At 42.6% G+C, this 17,879-nt stretch overlaps 1 protein-coding gene across 1 annotated transcript in view; it reads left to right on the top strand.

Moving 5' to 3' along the window:
- Positions 1-17,879, top strand: part of LOC126159435 (voltage-dependent T-type calcium channel subunit alpha-1G-like) — a 633,155-nt gene that overhangs the window by 507,859 nt on the left and 107,417 nt on the right. Inside the window, exon 24 of the mRNA XM_049916549.1 lies at positions 14,643-14,835. Within this exon, the coding sequence (XP_049772506.1) occupies positions 14,643-14,835 (193 nt within the window). The remainder of the gene's footprint in view (positions 1-14,642; positions 14,836-17,879) is intronic.

The following is a 17,879-nucleotide window of genomic DNA, read 5'->3' as shown; positions in this document are numbered from 1 at the left end:
TGTGTTTTTTCATTAAAAACAATTTCAGAAAATGAGTGCGATAGATGTGAAGCTGAAGGTCTTCTTAGAAAGTTAAGTAGTGTTTCATGACATCAGTGTGATGTTGTATACTGAACAGCTTGTCAAATCAATGGAAAAACTGCAAGCTGAGGATGTAAACATTTCTACATGTGTTGAAATGTGTGATCTGCAGTGTTTTTAGCTGTGCTTCAGATATCTTTTTCATTTCACAAGGACTTAGCTGAAAAGAAACTGATGGATATCAGGAATTTAGAATCAGTTCACCTCCTTCAGCTGCTAAGAATCAAAAAAGGAAACGTAAAATTAAACACAAGAGATTCTTTGATGTATCATCTGACTCAGAAGACGAACAAAAATGTCCTGAAAAAAAAACAGGATCAGATTGTGAGATCTGGAGAAGAATTAAAATGTCTTAATCTACACCACTGGCCATTAAATATGCTACACCATGAAGTTGACGTGCTACAGACGCGAAATTTAACCGACAGGACGAAGATACTGTGATATGAAAATGATTAGCTTTTCAGAGCATTCACACAAGGTTGGCGCCGGTGGCGACACCTACAACGTGCTCACATGAGGGAAGTTTCCAATCGATTTCTCATACACAAACAGCAGTTGACCGGCCTTGCCTGGCGAAACGTTGTTGTGATGCCTCGTGAGAGGAGGAGAAATGCGTGCCATCACGTTTCCGACTTTGATAAAGGTCGTATTGTAGACTATCGCGATTGCGGTTCATCGTATCGCCACATTGCTGCTAGCGTTGGTCGAGATCTAATGACTGTTAGCAGAATATCGAATCGGTGGGTTCAGGAGGGTAATAAAGAACACCGTGCTGGATCCCAACGGCCTCGAATCACTAGCAGTCGATATGACAGACATCTTATCCGTATGGCTGTAACGGATCGTGCAGCCACGTCTCGATCCCTGAGTCAACAGATTGGGACGTTTGCAAGACAACAACCATCTGCACGAACAGTTCGACGACGTTTACAGCAGCATGGGCTATCAGCTCGGAGACCATGGCTGCGGTTACCCTTGATGCTGCATCACAGACAGGAGCGCCTGCGATGGTGTACTCAACGACGAACCTGGGTGCACGAATGGCAAAACGTTATTTTTTGGATGAATCCAGGTTCTGTTTACAGCATCATGATGGTCGCATACGTGTTTGATGACATCGTGGTGAACGCACATTGGAAGCGTGTATTCGTCATCGCCATACTGGCGTATCACCCGGCGTGATGGTATGGAGTGCCTTTGGTTACACGTCTCGGTCACCTCTTGTTCGCATTGACAGCACTTTGAACAGTGGACGTTACATTTCAGATGTGATACGACCCGTGGCTCTACCCTTCATTCGATGACTGCGAAACCCTACATTTCAGCATGATAATGGACGACCGCATGTTGCACGTCCTGTACGGGCCTTTGTGGATACAGAAAATGTTCGACCGCTGCCCTGGCCACCACATTCTCCAGATCTCTCACCAATTGAAAACGTCTGGTCAATGGTGGCTCAGCAACTGGCTCGTCACAATACGCCAGTCACTACTCTTGATGTGCTGTGGTATCGTGTTGAAGCTGCATGGGCAGCTGTACCTTTACACGCCATCCAAGCTCTGTTTGACTCAATGCCCAGGCGTATCAAGGCCGTTATTACGGCCAGAGGTGGTTGTTCTGCGTACTGATTTCTCAGGATCTATGCACCCAAATTGCGTGAAAATGTAATCATATGTCAGTTCTAGTATGATACACTCCTGGAAATGGAAAAAAGAACACATTGACACCGGTGTGTCAGACCCACCATACTTGCTCCGGACACTGCGAGAGGGCTGTACAAGCAATGATCACACGCACGGCACAGCGGACACACCAGGAACCGCGGTGTTGGCCGTCGAATGGCGCTAGCTGCGCAGCATTTGTGCACCGCCGCCGTCAGTGTCAGCCAGTTTGCCGTGGCATACGGAGCTCCATCGCAGTCTTTAACACTGGTAGCATGCCGCGACAGCGTGGACGTGAACCGTATGTGCAGTTGACGGACTTTGAGCGAGGGCGTATAGTGGGCATGCGGGAGGCCGGGTGGACGTACCGCCGAATTGCTCAACACGTGGGGCGTGAGGTCTCCACAGTACATCGATGTTGTCGCCAGTGGTCGGCGGAAGGTGCACGTGCCCGTCGACCTGGGACCGGACCGCAGCGACGCACGGATGCACGCCAAGACCGTAGGATCCTACGCAGTGCCGTAGGGGACCGCACCGCCACTTCCCAGCAAATTAGGGACACTGTTGCTCCTGGGGTATCGGCGAGGACCATTCGCAACCGTCTCCATGAAGCTGGGCTACGGTCCCGCACACCGTTAGGCCGTCTTCCGCTCACGCCCCAACATCGTGCAGCCCGCCTCCAATGGTGTCGCGACAGGCGTGAATGGAGGGACGAATGGAGACGTGTCGTCTTCAGCGATGAGAGTCGCTTCTGCCTTGGTGCCAATGATGGTCGTATGCGTGTTTGGCGCCGTGCAGGTGAGCGCCACAATCAGGACTGCATACGACCGAGGCACACAGGGCCAACACCCGGCATCATGGTGTGGGGAGCGATCTCCTACACTGGCCGTACACCACTGGTGATCGTCGAGGGGACACTGAATAGTGCACGGTACATCCAAACCGTCATCGAACCCATCGTTCTACCATTCCTAGACCGGCAAGGGAACTTGCTGTTCCAACAGGACAATGCACGTCCGCATGTATCCCGTGCCACCCAACGTGCTCTAGAAGGTGTAAGTCAACTACCCTGGCCAGCAAGATCTCCGGATCTGTCCCCCATTGAGCATGTTTGGGACTGGATGAAGCGTCGTCTCACGCAGTCTGCACGTCCAGCACGAACGCTGGGCCAACTGAGGCGCCAGGTGGAAATGGCATGGCAAGCCGTTCCACAGGACTACATCCAGCATCTCTACGATCGTCTCCATGGGAGAATAGCAGCCTGCATTGCTGCGAAAGGTGGATATACACTGTACTAGTGCCGACATTGTGCATGCTCTGTTGCCTGTGTCTATGTGCCTGTGGTTCTGTCAGTGTGATCATGTGATGTATCTGACCCCAGGAATGTGTCAATAAAGTTTCCCCTTCCTGGGACAATGAATTCACGGTGTTCTTATTTCAATTTCCAGGAGTGTATATTTGTTTAATGACTACCCGTTTATCATCTGCATTTCTTCTTGGTGTAGCAATTTTAATGGCCAGTACTGTAAGATTATACTAATTCTTTAGAATCTACATCTACATCTATGCTCTGAAAACCACCGTGATGTGCATTGCAGAGGGTAGGTCTCATTCTACCAATTATTATGGTTTCTTCCTGTTCCATTTACGAATGGAGCGCAGGATAATGATTGTCTGAATGCCTCTGTGCGTGCATTTATTATTCCAGTCTTATACTCACGATACCTATGTGAGCGATACGTAGGGGGTTGTACGAGGATAAGTCAATTATTATCCGCAATTTAGTTATATTTTTGTTTATTTTGGTAGTACTGTCGTTTTATGTTGATGACGCATGCTTTGTTTATTTATTGTTATATCTTTGCAATTTTCTTGCTGCTAGGTTAGTTTCGTTATCGCTGCCATGCTGTTAATCATGGCTGCTCCGCTGTCTATTTGCACCAAAGAAGAGCAACGTTCAATGATCAGTTTTTTTTTTTTTTTTCGAAGGTGTATCAATGGATTGAAAAATTCCGAAGTGGTTGCACAAGTTTTACGCACGATGAAGGAGCCGGACGAACGTTTACCGCCACAAATGAATAAACCATTGAGCGTTGACGTGAAATGATTCTCTTACACAGACGATTAACTATTGACGAAGTGGCACATGAAATCATCCACAACAGACTTGGGTTTCATAAAATTTGTGCAAGATGGGCCCCAAAACAACTCACAGTTGTACAAACAAGCAAGCTTGGACATCTGCAAAATTATTTGGATCGCTATGGTAACGAAGGGGACAACTTCTTAGACAGGATCATTACTGATGACGATAATGGTTCCATCATTACGAGCCGGAGAGTAAACGTCAGAGTATGGAATGGAAACATCCAAATTCACCGTGTAAGAAAAAGTTCAAGACCCAACCGCCCGCAGGAAAACTGATGCTTATGGTTTTTTGGGACGCACATGGTCCAGTACTTGAACATTATGGGGAAAGAGACACAACAATAAACAGTGTACGTTACAGTGAGATGCTTACTGCCAGGCTAAAGCCTGCAATTCGAAGCAAACACCGAGGATTGCTGTCAAAAGGTGTTGTGTTGTTGCACGACAATGCCCGTCGGCATACTGCTGCCCACACTGCTGAAACGCTCCAGAAATTCAAATTTGAAGTACTGTATCATCCTCCATGTTGTGGATTGGCAAGAGAGCCAACCCACTATGAGAGGAAGCCGAAAGGCACGCGTTTTAGCTCACGCAGGCTGGCGTGAGGTCTGGAACAGGTCAAGGAAATTAGACTCTAGCAAAAAAGGACGTAGCTGTGGAATACTTAACTTTAATCCATAAATGGTGAACATCGCTCTTGACGGTACATGTTTACAGCATCAATAGTAACTGGTAATGGCGCCTTGCTAGGTCGTAGCAAATGACGTATGCTAACTATCGTCTCGGCAAATGAGAGCGTATTTTGTCAGTGAATCATCGCTAGCAAAGTCGGATGTACAACTGGGGCGAGTGCTAGGAAGTCTCTCTAGACCTGCCGTGTGGCGGCGCTCGGTCTGCAATCCTGATAGTGGCGACACGCGGGTCCGACGTATACTAACGGACCGCCGCCGATTTAAAGGCTACCACCTAGCAAGTGTGGTGTCTGGCGGTGACACCACACTCCATATAGTCCCTATCTTTCCCCTTTTCACTATCACTTGTTTGGTCCACTCAAACAGGCATTAACGGGCCGTCGATTTGCCTCGGACGAAGCAGTGAAAGAAGCGGTGCATTTCTGGCTCGCAGCTCAACCGAAAACCATTTTTTTACGAGGGCATCAGGAAGCTTGTACAACGATGGACCAAGTGCGTTGAAATGCAAGGATACTATGTCGAAAAATGATGTTCTTGTAAATTTCCTACTTGCTTACAATAAAAATTTTTAACTACTTTCGGGATAATAATTGACTTACCCTTGTAGTATACCCCTAGAGTAATCACTTAAAGCCAGTTCTAGAAACTTCGTTAACAGACTTTCTCGGAATAGTTTACGCCTGTCTTCAAGAGTCTGCCAGTTCAGTTCCTTCAGTATCTCTGTGACACTCTCCCACAGATTAAATACACCTGTAACCATTCGTGTTGCCCTTCTCTATCTATGTTCAATATCCCCTATTAGTCCTATCTGACACGGGTCCCACACACTTGAATAATATTCAAGAACTGGTCACACGAGCGATTTGTAAGCAATCTTTTTTGTAGACTAATTGCACTTCCCCAATATTCTACCAATAAACCGAAGTCTACCATCTGTGATCATTCCCTTTCATATCCCTACAAAGTATTACACCCAGGTATTTGTATAAGTTGGCTGATTCCAACAGTGACTCATTGATGTCATAGTTATAGGTTAATGCATTTTTTTCGTTTTGTGAAGTGCACAATGTTACATTTCTGTACTTTTAGGCCGGCCGGTGTGGCCGTGCGGTTCTATGCGCTTCAGTCTGGAACCGCGTGACCGATGCGGTCGCAGGTTCGAATCCTGCCTCGGGCATGGATGTGTGTGATGTCCTTAGGTTAGTTAGGTTTAAGTTCTAGGGGACTGATGACCACAGATGTTAAGTCCCATAGTGCTCAGAGCCATTTGAACCATTTGTACTTTTAGAGCAAAAAAAAAGTTATTAATCTCTGTACCACGTTGAAGTCTTATGAAGATCTGACTGAATATTTATGCAGCTTTTTTCACATAGCACTTCATTGTAGATAACTGCATCATCAGCAAACAGACTTGTTGTTGTTGTTGTTGTTGTTGTGGTCTTCAGTCCTGAGACTGGTTTGATGCAGCTCTCCATGCTATTCTATCCTGTACAAGCTTCTTCATCTCCCAGTACCTACTGCAACCTAGATCCTTCTGAATCTGCTTAGTGTATTCATCTCTTGGTCTCCCCCTACGATTTTTACCCTCCACGCTGCCCTCCAATACTAAATTGGTGATCCCTCGATGTCTCAGAACATGTCCTACCAACCGATTCCTTCTTCTGGTCAAGTTGTGCCACAAACTTCTCTTCTCCCCAATCCTATTCAATACTTCCTCATTAGTTATGTGATCTACCCATCTAATCTTCAGCATTCTTCTGTAGCACCACATTTCGAAAGCTTCTATTCTCTTCTTGTCCAAACTATTTATCGTCCATGTTTCACTTCCATACATGGCTACACTCCATACAAATACTTTCAGAAATGACTTCCTGACACTTAAATCTATGCTCGACGTTAACAAATTTCTCTTCTTCAGAAACGCTTTCCTTGCCATTGCCAGTCTACATTTTATATCCTCTCTACTTCGACCATTATCAATTATTTGTCTCCCCAAACAGCAAAACTTCTTTACAACTTTAAGTGCCTCATTTCCTAATCTAATACCCTCAGCATCACCCGACTTAATTCGACTACATTCCATTATCCTCGTTTTGCTTTTGTTGATGTTCATCTTATATCCTCCCTTCAAGACACCATCCATTCCGTTCAACTGCTCTTCCAAGTCCTTTGCTGTCTCTGACAGAATTACAATGTCATCGGCGAACCTCAAAGTTTTTATTTCTTCTCCATGGATTTTAATACCTACTCCGAATTTTTCTTTTGTTTCCTTTACTGCTTGCTCAATATACAGATTGAATAACATGGGGGAGAGGCTACAACCCTATCTTACTCCCTTCCCAACCACTGCTTTCCTTTCATGCCCCTCGACTCTTATAACTGCCATCTGGTTTCTGTACAAATTGTAAATAGCCTTTCGCTCCCTGTATTTTACCCCTGCCACCCTTAGAATTTGAAAGAGAGTATTCCAGTCAACATTGTCAAAAGCTTTCTCTAAGTCTACAAATGCTAGAAACGTAGGTTTGCCTTTCCTTAATCTTTCGTTTAAGATGAGTCGTAAGGTCAGTATTGCCTCACGTGTTCCACTATTTCTACGGAATCCAAACTGATCTTCCCCGAGGTCGGCTTCTACTAGTTTTTCCATTCGTCTATAAAGAATTCGTGTTAGTATTTTGCAGCTGTGGCTTATTAAACTGATTGTTCGGTAATTTTCACATCTGTGAACACCTGCTTTCTTTGGGATTGGAATTATTATATTCTTCTTGAAGTCTGAGGGTATTTCGCCTGTTTCATACATCTTGCTCACCAGATGGTAGAGTTTTGTCAGGACTGGCTCTCCCAAGGCCGTCAGCCTTATTTTACTATTAATTCTATTAATAGTCTGCAAGGTTATTAACATACAACATGAACAGCAAGGGTCCCAACACACTTCCCTGGGGAACATCCAAAGTTACTTTTACATCTGACGATGACCTCCATCCAAGATAACATGCTGGTCTTCCTACCAAAAACTCCTCAACCCAGTCACAAATTTCACTTGATACCCCATATTATCTTACTTTTCACAATAAGTTTAGGTGCAGTTCTGAGTCAAATGAGTTACGGAAATCAAGAAACACTGCATCTACATGATTGTCTTGATCCACAGCTTCAGTGACATGTGAGAAAAGTGCGAATTGTGTTTCACATGATCGATGTTTTCGAAATCCATGCTGGTTGGCACCGATAACGTCATTCTATTCAAGATACCTAATTATGTTTGAGCTCAGAATATGTTCTAAGATTCTACAACAAATCGATGTCAAGGCTATTGGATAGTAGTTTTGTGGACCACTTCTATTACCCTTCTTGTAGACAGGTGTGAGCTGTGCCTTTTTCCAAGAACTGGGCATGGCTTTTTTATGTGAGGGATCTACAGCAGATTATAGTTTGAAGAGTGGCTAACTCGTATGTAAATTCAGTACAAAATCTCACAGGGATTTTATTGGGGCCTGGAGCTTTGTTCAGTTTTAAAGATTTCAGGGGTTTCTCAGCATAACTGACACTAATACTTGTTTCATACCTTTTCAGTGGTATGAGCATTAAATTGGGACAATTCGTCTGGATTTTGCTTTGTAAAGGAACATTTAAAAATGGAGTTAAACATTTCAGTTTTCCCTCTATCGACAGCCCTCAGCTTCGTTTTACACCTATTATGCAGTAATCTTTGTTTCTTTAAAAGTTTCTTTTCAGTGTCTGTACATCACAGAGGTTCCCTTTAATTAAAAACTGTTCTACTGGAAGCACATCTACCCAGTGAGTGGTCAACTATTCTCTTAATCTTGAGCCAGAGTTCCTCTACATGCTCCTCACCTGTGCTGAAAGTTTCAGTTCCCTCACTGAGATATGCCACTACTGTTTTTTTTTTTTTTTCTAGTTTACTGTTCGTCACTGATACCAGTTTCGATGTGGTCATTCTCAAAGATGTCAGGTCTGTTTGTTGCCATTAGTTCCAATATATTTCCATCATGAGTGGTGGTGGGCCCTGCCCAAAGGATGCTGCATTCTCGGATAGCTGTAGAACAATTCAAAGAAATCACACTAATAGTTTTATTTCAGTAAAGCAGATTGACAATACTTTGAATTTACAATGGTGTCGCAAGCGCTGAGCGACATGCAAACAATCAGAGTTCTTTGCTGTGTACAAGGTCCATGTAAGCAATTGATATGCTATCATTGTGCCGGTCTAGTACTGTCCAATATTGTGCGAATACTGTGTGCTAGCGACGCTGGCAGGAGCGGCGCTTATATTCTCTTTCGCTAGAGGGCGCTCCTGTCTTGATGCGGTACTTCTCAGTGGGCTATTGGCTGACGTCGTCTCACAACCTTCTTTGCTCCTGCTTTCTTCGTCTTCGTGCCGGCACTTGTGTTTATGCCGGAACAAGTGGAATCGCTAACTATTTGTTCTAGGTAGTTTGCAGAAAAGGCATTTAGCAAAGTGTCACAGGATGCTTTAACATGCCCACCACTAACAAAATTGTAATTTTCACAATTAAAAGCTAGATAATTAAAGTCTCCACCAATGATTACAGTAGGTATGGGGAAGTTAAGTACAGGTTAACTGAGGTTTTCTCTTACGTTTTCAGTTACATCAGGAGATGAGTCTCCTGGGTAACAGAAGGGTCCAATTATCATTTTATGCCCACCTCTGATAGTGAGTCCTGCCCAAACAATCTCACAAGCAGCTTCAATTTCTATCTTGGTGGACTTCAATTTCTATCTTGGTCGATTTGAGTTTCTTGTCTACTACGACAAATACACCACCTCCATTTCCCATTTACCTGTCCTTTCGGCATCCACTTACATTTTCCCAAAAAATCTCACTGCTATCAATTTCAGGTTTCAACCAGCTTCCTGTACCTAGTACACTACTGGCCATTAAAATTGCTACACCACGAAGATGACGTGCTACAGATGCGAAATTTAACCGACAGGGAGAAGATGCTGTGATACGCAAATGATTAGCTTTTCAAAGCATTCACATCAGGTTGGCGCCGGTGGTGACACCTACAACGCGCTGACATGAGGAAAGTTTCCAACCGATTTCTCATACGCAAATAGCAGTTGACCGGCCTTGCCTGTTGAAACGTTTTTGTGGTGCCTCGTGTAAGGAGGAGACATGCGTACCATCACGTTTCCGACTTTGATAAAGGCCGTATTGTAGCCTATCGCAATTGCGGTTTATCGTATCGCGACATTGCTGCTCGCGTTGGTCGAGATCCAATGACTGGTAGCAGAATATCGAATCGGTGGGTTCAGGAGGGTAATACGGAACGCCGTGCTGGATCCCAACGGCCTCGAATCACTAGCAGTCGAGATGACAGGCATCTTATCCGCATGGCTGTAACGGATCGTGCAGCCACGTCTCGATCCCTGAGTCAACAGATGGGGACGTTTGCAAGACAACAACCATCTGCACGAACAGCTCGACGACGTTTACAGCAGCATGGACTATGAGTTCGGAGACCGTGGCTGCGGTTACCCTTGACGCTGCATCACAGGCAGGAGCGCCTGCGATGGTGTACTCAACGACGAACCTGGGTTTATGAATGGCAAAACGTCATTTTTCGGATGAATCCAGGTTCTGTTTACAGCATCATGATGGTCGCATCCGTGTTTGGCGACATCACGGTGAACGCACATTGGAAGCGTGTATTCGTCAATGCCATACTGGCGTATCACCCGGCGTGATGGTATGGGGTGCCATTGGTTACACGCCTCGGTCACCTCTTGTTCGCATTGACGGCACTTTGAACAGTGGACGTTACATTTCAGATGTGTTACGACCCGTGGCTCTACCCTTCATTCGATCCCTGCGAAACTCTACATTTCAGCAGGATAATGCACGACCGCATGTTGCACGTCCTGCACGGGCCTTTGTGGATACAGAAATCGTTCGACTGCTGTGCTAGCCAGCACATTCTCCAGATCTCTCACCAATTGACAACGTCTGGTCAATGGTGGCCGGGCAACTGGCTCGTCACAATACGCCAGTCACTACTCCTGATGAACTGTGGTATCGTGTTGAAGCTGCATGGGCAGCTGTACCTGTACACGCCATCCAAGCTCTGTTTGACTCAATGCCCAGGCTTATCAAGGCCGTTATTACGGCCAGAGGTGGTTGTTCTGGGTACTGATTTCTCAGGATCTATGCACCCAAATTGCGTGAAAATGTAATCACATGTCAGTTCTAGTATAATATACTTGTCCAATGAATACCCGTGTAACATCTGCATTTCTTCTTGGCGTAGCAATTTTAATGGCCAGTAGTGTATTATGTGAGCTTCATTGCTTTTCATGAGCGCTTCAAACTATGGCACTCTGTTGTGAGTGTTTCGGCAGTTTACCATTAGGACTTTAATACTCTCACCTGTTGGAACCATTTCTTTCGATCGTACACTGGTACTTCTGGGTTTTCTACGGCTGTCGTTATCTGTATTGGATAGAGTATCGCCTAATCTAAAAGAAGACTCTGCACTCCACACACATTCAGCTACCTGAGTGGCAACCTCTGATGTGTAGTGCACACCTGACCTATTTAGGGGGAAGCTACAGTTCTCAATCCTATAGCGCATGTCCAGGAATTCGCAGCCTAGCTTGTCACAGAACTTTCAAAGTCTCTAGTTCACTCCTTCCTCTCGAGTCAGAACCAAAGGGCTACGATCAGTTCTGGGGACAATGATGCAAATTGTGAACTTTGTTGAAATTCCACGCACAAGGCTGGTTTTCTCAGCCTTCTCTGCCAGTCGCTGGAACGACTCAAGAACGACCTCGGAGCTCAGACAACAGATATCATTTTTCCAACGTGCGCCACAATCTGCAGTTGGTTGTTTCCTGTTTCCTCAATGGCTGCTGGGATAGCCTTTTCAACTTGTTGACTGAGGCCCCCAGACATACACACTGAGAGCACCTGGTGTCCTTTACTGACCGTTGCTGTCATTTCCCTAAGGGGTACCACCATTCACCATACGTTTGAACTGCCAACAATTAATACACCCCTGCCCTTTTGTGTTTGCCTCCTCCTGACACCCGACAAAACAGGTTTCTCCAAAGCACGTGAAGTAAGTCCCATTGGCTCAGCTTCAATTTCAGTGAGAGACAGCACCTCATACTCGTTGGTTGAGAGGATCAGTACAACATCCTGAGTCCTCCCTGATCCTCGTCCAACCTGTACAGGATGCCGAGATCCACCATTCATGTCATTCGCTGTCAAGTGGACAGGTAATGACAGATCCTCTACTTTCTACAGAGGAGAGATCCACAAGAGAGGATAGTACTTGAGTCACTTCTGGTACAGGTATAACAGACACACGACTATCGGGAGCTCCTCCAACACACCGATTCACATCAGCTGCCAATCGTTCGACTGTACCATGGCGATTTCCAGCTGCTTAGGAACGTCGACCAACTCATCCCGTGTTTGAGAACATCTTTCACAGGGGGGCTGTATTTTAGCTGGTGCAATGTGTTACAAGGCAGTGAACAAATGACTTTAAATTAAACCTGCTGATTATCTTTTAATCCTTTGAGCTAAGACGTTGTTAATTTCGTCTCGGAACTGAAGCAAATACACAAAACAAGATTTCTATTACGGCAACATAAAAACCCATGGTAAAATTACCAGTTTCCTAAAATATTTTGATGTTAATTATAGTTGGTAGGAAACTCGAAAACAGAGTTAATTTACCATAAATGCAGATAATATATAGGGCAACTCCTCTTTAACGGAAAACTAGATGTAATACAATATGTTAGTTAATATCTAGACCACAAACGACGATTTGTTACAATTATGCAAAGGACGATGATAACTCCCGAAAATTCTCCAAAACGCACGTTTATTTGAGTTGATATGCAATGAAACTCAGGGTTGAGGCATACTTTGGCTGAACTGTGAAACACGGACGTTGATTTGCTTCGAATTTAATTACCTATCCAAAACACTCGCGCCGCTAACGTACCAAAATATAGTTTTGCAAGCGTCCAACAAATTCTGAAACTAACGTGTTTCTCACGTAATTGCAGAATGAAATTAGAGAAAGATTATTTTGAACGAGGGCAGTCCTAATGTTCTCAAAAATTTTAAAAGATTACAATTTAGCTTAAGATTACAATTGACGATAACAGTACTAGTTTATCGCAAAACTCGCGAATGTTCGAAATTTCACATATGACAATAAAAATGGGTATTGATACAACCGATGAAAAATTACGCACAAGAAACAAGACACGAACAGCAAAATATGCGAATCTAGAACTTCAAAGCGACACACGATCTTGTACAAGCGGTCTCACACAAGGGAAAATTTCGAAGTTGGCTTGTATATATAAATAAACATGCGTATTGCACGGATTTTTTCACTTGCCTGATTCTGTTGTGTACGCTTCTACACTGGTATGCCGAAGAAGAACACAGCAGCATAAGTTTATCTCGATGAAAATCGCTAAAATGTGCAGCACCAACAAAGCACGTTTTCTGACTGTTGCAGCTACCAATGAGTTACAGAGGAGAGTTAAAACCTACAGAGAATATAACTCAAAATTTTCATTTCTCTCAAATATCACCAAACTGGAAGCTGTTCAGACTTATGATGTTGTAGAGAAAGTTCTGACGTAGAAAAAATGGAACTGTGTACATTTTAAAAGCCATCTTTTCCATTTCTCTGTAGAATGCTGGTTTAAAAAAATTGGTTATGTCTGTCAAAGCGAATTAAGAACTACCAACGGGAAACAGAAAATCAAGAATGACTGGTTAATCTTGGAGTACTTGCCATAGGTTGAGGCATGACAGTCAGTCTGGATTTTTAGGAAGTGTCACACGAATTCGAAAACTACAGAAGTGAGAAGTAGAAAAGATCAGTTAAATGATATTGTAGAAGTAATTTTGGTGTAGGGTATTAAAATGTGATGATTTACTTTGTATTTGTACCATATATAGTGTCCAAATTTGATGTTTCTGTATTAATTTTTCTGAAAAACCGGCTATTAAACTGTAGACCTAGTGCTTATTATTTTTGAATGTTTTAATTGCGCATGTACTTTGCGCTATACGTTGTTTAAATACGTCTGTAAAGTATAGAAGTGTTTACGCAAATTTATTGTTGGTAGCCTGTAAATGAACAGTAATGCTGAAGTTTAGGAATGGGAGGTGTAAAATAAATTATGGCCCTGGCTGCAGATAATCTTGTAACGCTATAATAATAATGATAATAATTTTATTGTCTTTAAGCCATTACAGCAATAGACAAAGTCATACACATAATAAAATACAGTGCATGCTATAAAAGAACAGAATTGTTTATAACGTTACAGTTTAATATCACAGGTCATAGTAGCAGTGAGAAGTCATTTTTACAGATGTTTATGTTGATTATCTTCAGTTTTCCATAGCTCTGGTTGTAGATGTATGTGTAACACTTATGAAATTCTTCCTTTCGAGTGCCTCTAAGTTCATAAACCAACTTGCAATTGAACCAAAATAATATTGCTTCACCACTTAGATTATATGATTTCTTCGTAGGCTCTCTGCTTGACTTGACACTGTAGCTCTGCAGGTGTGAGAAAGACAGAGTCAGAGAAAGATTTACAGACAAGGATAGAGATAGATATGGCCCAGCCATATAGAATATTTTCGAGGCTTGGTGGGCAACACCAGCCACACATCAGCTGTAACTCGGCAGCAACCTACATTAGCAATACTGCCATACCACAATATTGTGATGTATTGCACTCCTTTTTCATCAGTGTTGACTGCAATACTATTGCCATGAATATGCCCTTGTAAATGCACTTTTAGGTGCAGTATGTGAGAGTGAATTTTTTCAATTTTTTTGTCTTTATGCTCCTTTTTAAAAATTATTTGCCGTGTTATTGCTGAAGACCAGCATTTGAAGCTAGTTGAATGTACACTTTATGAAAGAATGATTGAATACTAAAATACACCTCTTGCCAGTAGAAAGTTATCCTCTGTCATTTACCTTGACTTTGGTTTCTGATGCAACTATTCTGGATGCCACAGATTCCGGTTGCTCTGTTGCTGGTTCGTGGAGCAGAAGTGGTTTGACAATGTGGTGTTGCTCTTCATTGGGCTCAACTGCATCACGCTGGCCATGGAGCGGCCCAACATCCCTCCAGACAGTCCAGAGCGTTTGTTCCTCTCCACTGCCAACTATGTGTTCACTGCTGTCTTTGCTATTGAAATGTTCGTCAAGGTGAGCTACATAATACTTTCATTATTTTTGTTGCCTCCCTGTAAACAAAGACAGAAAGCTACCTCAGATAGAAACTGTACAGTTTGATTTACCAGGCAGTCTTGCTCCATGTTATGGAGGTAAGTACGTAGTAGTCTATTCTGGGCTTCATTGAGTAAACATGAGATATACAAATCTAATGTTGATTAATTAAAACTCAATTGAACACATGCAAATACAATTAAATATCTGAGAGCATTATACTCTAGATAAAGGAATGATCCACAGATACATTGCTATTTTAAATAACAGTAATGTGTCACTGACTGAAACCCATATTTCATCACAGTTACCAGTTTCATAACACCAGTATCCTCGCTTCACTATTTTTACAATATGGTATTTGATAATTTACAAGCTTCTCATAATATATTAGTATTCTATATCTTCTGAGTCATCTCCTCTGCACAAATAGAGCTCATCTGCATGGCCAAAAGTATCCTGGTAGATATCTGAAAGCACAGTGGACCTCTTCTCATGGATAAATTCCATGTAGATCCTATAGTCCGATCCATGAACTATGGTGGTTTGCGCATGTCGAGGCACTGATGAGGATTGCATTGTTGATGATCCCAAGTGACAGCTGCGTTACGTGCATGTGCTTCCTTTCCGCTTTAAGAAAGCGTATATCCTGCAAATTATGTTTCTCACTTGCGTATGTGGAATGTATCACCTGCAACCACCATAAACAATGACAACTCGCAACACATTTAATACAAATTCACTAAACAACTTGCTAATATCATGTTTAACACCTGCATTAGCTACAGCATTCAGAGCACATCGGTCAGAACACTATAGAATGCACATTGGCTGTCGGAGGATGCATGACATAGGCGCACAGGATAAGCCTAAACTCAATCAGTATCATTTGTGACTCCAACTATGGTAATTCTTAGCAGTACAGTGTTGACGAGTCCATTACCCGTATGATATTCCACCCACTTGATAGTGTAATTTTGATCAAATTAGTAAAAAATTTTACAGGAGTGTGACCCTAGTCTTTGTTAGAAGTTGCAATGGAGACAGTTAAAGTTTGTTCACAACATCCTGAACAAATTCTCATGGACAGTAGGGAGTGGAAGAAGCAAGTTCTGCCCTCTGACTCCCAGCTCATGGCGAGGAGAGAGGGCGTGGGCAGAACAGCTTCTGCTTTTGTCATGGACCACTGCCACTATATTTACCGGTATGCTTACTGATTTGGCATGGCATGACACAGCACTCATTTCGTATTGGCTAAAACTCAGCAGAGCTTGTTGTACAATGCCGTTAAATTATATAATAAATTACCCCAAAACATAAAAGATATTGACACAATTGGACTGTTCAAAACAAAACTAAAGATTTTTTTATTAAATAAAAGTTATTATGCAGTAACGGACTATCTGAATTAAAACATGTATCGTAATTAAAGTAGCCGGCATTGTAATACATGAGCAAATAATTATAATATGAAATCCAGAATTGTGCAGTACTATAAGAAAATTTCATAAGGATATAAAACTAATGTAAGATACCTCAAAAATGTGTTTAAATACTAATTTTATGTGTATAAATTGTAGGTATATTGTATTATATATGATTTTGCTGACGAAATCCACACAATGTAAATTGTTACATGTATTAATAACGAAATCAATCAATCAATCAATAAAACTTTACACATTGGTACTGTATTGTTAGATCACCAATGTTGGTAGCAGCTGGACATGAAACATTAGTGGGCTAAATTTGATCTGCTTTACTGAAGTTTGCAGATCCAGAACTAACATAGATTCAGTGACAGCAGATTGCTAGCAGCTGGCAGCACTGTTGCCAACTTGGTAACAGCTGGACACAAAACATTAGTGGGCTTAATCTGATCTACTTTACTGAAGTTTGCAGATCCAGAACTAACATAGATTCAGTGACAGCAGATTGCTAACAACTGGCAGCAGTGTGGCCAACTTTGAACTGGAGAGCACAAATGACTGCATTTGCAGTTAAATGACTCCTGATGCTTATTGATTTCCACAGTACCAATTTTGAGGTGTTCCTTGAAGGCAAGCAGCAAGTAGTGTTCTATAAATAATTTCATGTGGCATACTGATCTGATGAAAGTCTTTCAGTTAGATGCCAGTTTCGTGAATTGCGTGCCCCTTACCTACCTCAGTTATCCAACCAGTTAAAGGGGACCTACAGTTTAATGCAGAATCCAAACCGTGTGTATTTTCTGGTGAATCTTCACAGCATTGAGAGGTGAAGGCTAGGTTAAATGCAGACTGAAAATATCCATGGTCTGACCAGGATTTGTTGCCGTGACCTTTCAGTTTCCAGGCATGCGCTTTACCTCTGGACCACCTGGCCCAACCTAGTAGCTCAGTGAAACATACAGGGTTGTCACTTCCGTCATAATATTTTTTTTACAAAACAACAACTAGCTATCTTCTGGAGAAACATGACATTGTAACCAACACCACCATAAAATTTTCCAGTAGACTTTTGAACAATAAGTAAAATGTCATTATCCAGATTTCCTCTTGGACTTCTGGTCAAATTTAAGTGATCGCTCCTGTATCTTGGTGAAGATTTTGCATAATTTAGAAGAAAAGTGTTACTTTCATAATAATGGCCCTATTCATGCAGACTGTGTTCTCCAGTCATAGTTTGCTGAACATGGGGATGTAGTTTTGCATTCTCTATAATTGCCGTGGACAGTGACTCTCAATATGATGTAAACTATGTTATTCACTTTCCAGTAGAGAATATAGTCCTGTTTATGTACCTCCCACATCCCTTCAAAAAGTCATGTACAGTAATTATTTGGAAGTGTAGTCATCTGGAACGTTAATCAGTGTATGGAATAGCATCACTATTTTCATGTGAAATCTTGTAATACATCTGACATGGGGAATATGATGGTTACTTATGAAGATGCAGGGATTCTCACTACTGCCACACAGTGTTGGAGAAAGAGCAGTTTATCTTGAAACTTTGACCTGATTTAGCAGTAGAACAAGAAGGGT

This window comes from Schistocerca cancellata, chromosome 2 (assembly GCF_023864275.1).
Source record: "Schistocerca cancellata isolate TAMUIC-IGC-003103 chromosome 2, iqSchCanc2.1, whole genome shotgun sequence".
Taxonomy (NCBI): domain Eukaryota; kingdom Metazoa; phylum Arthropoda; class Insecta; order Orthoptera; family Acrididae; genus Schistocerca; species Schistocerca cancellata.
This window is presented reverse-complemented; position numbering and strand designations above follow the sequence as displayed.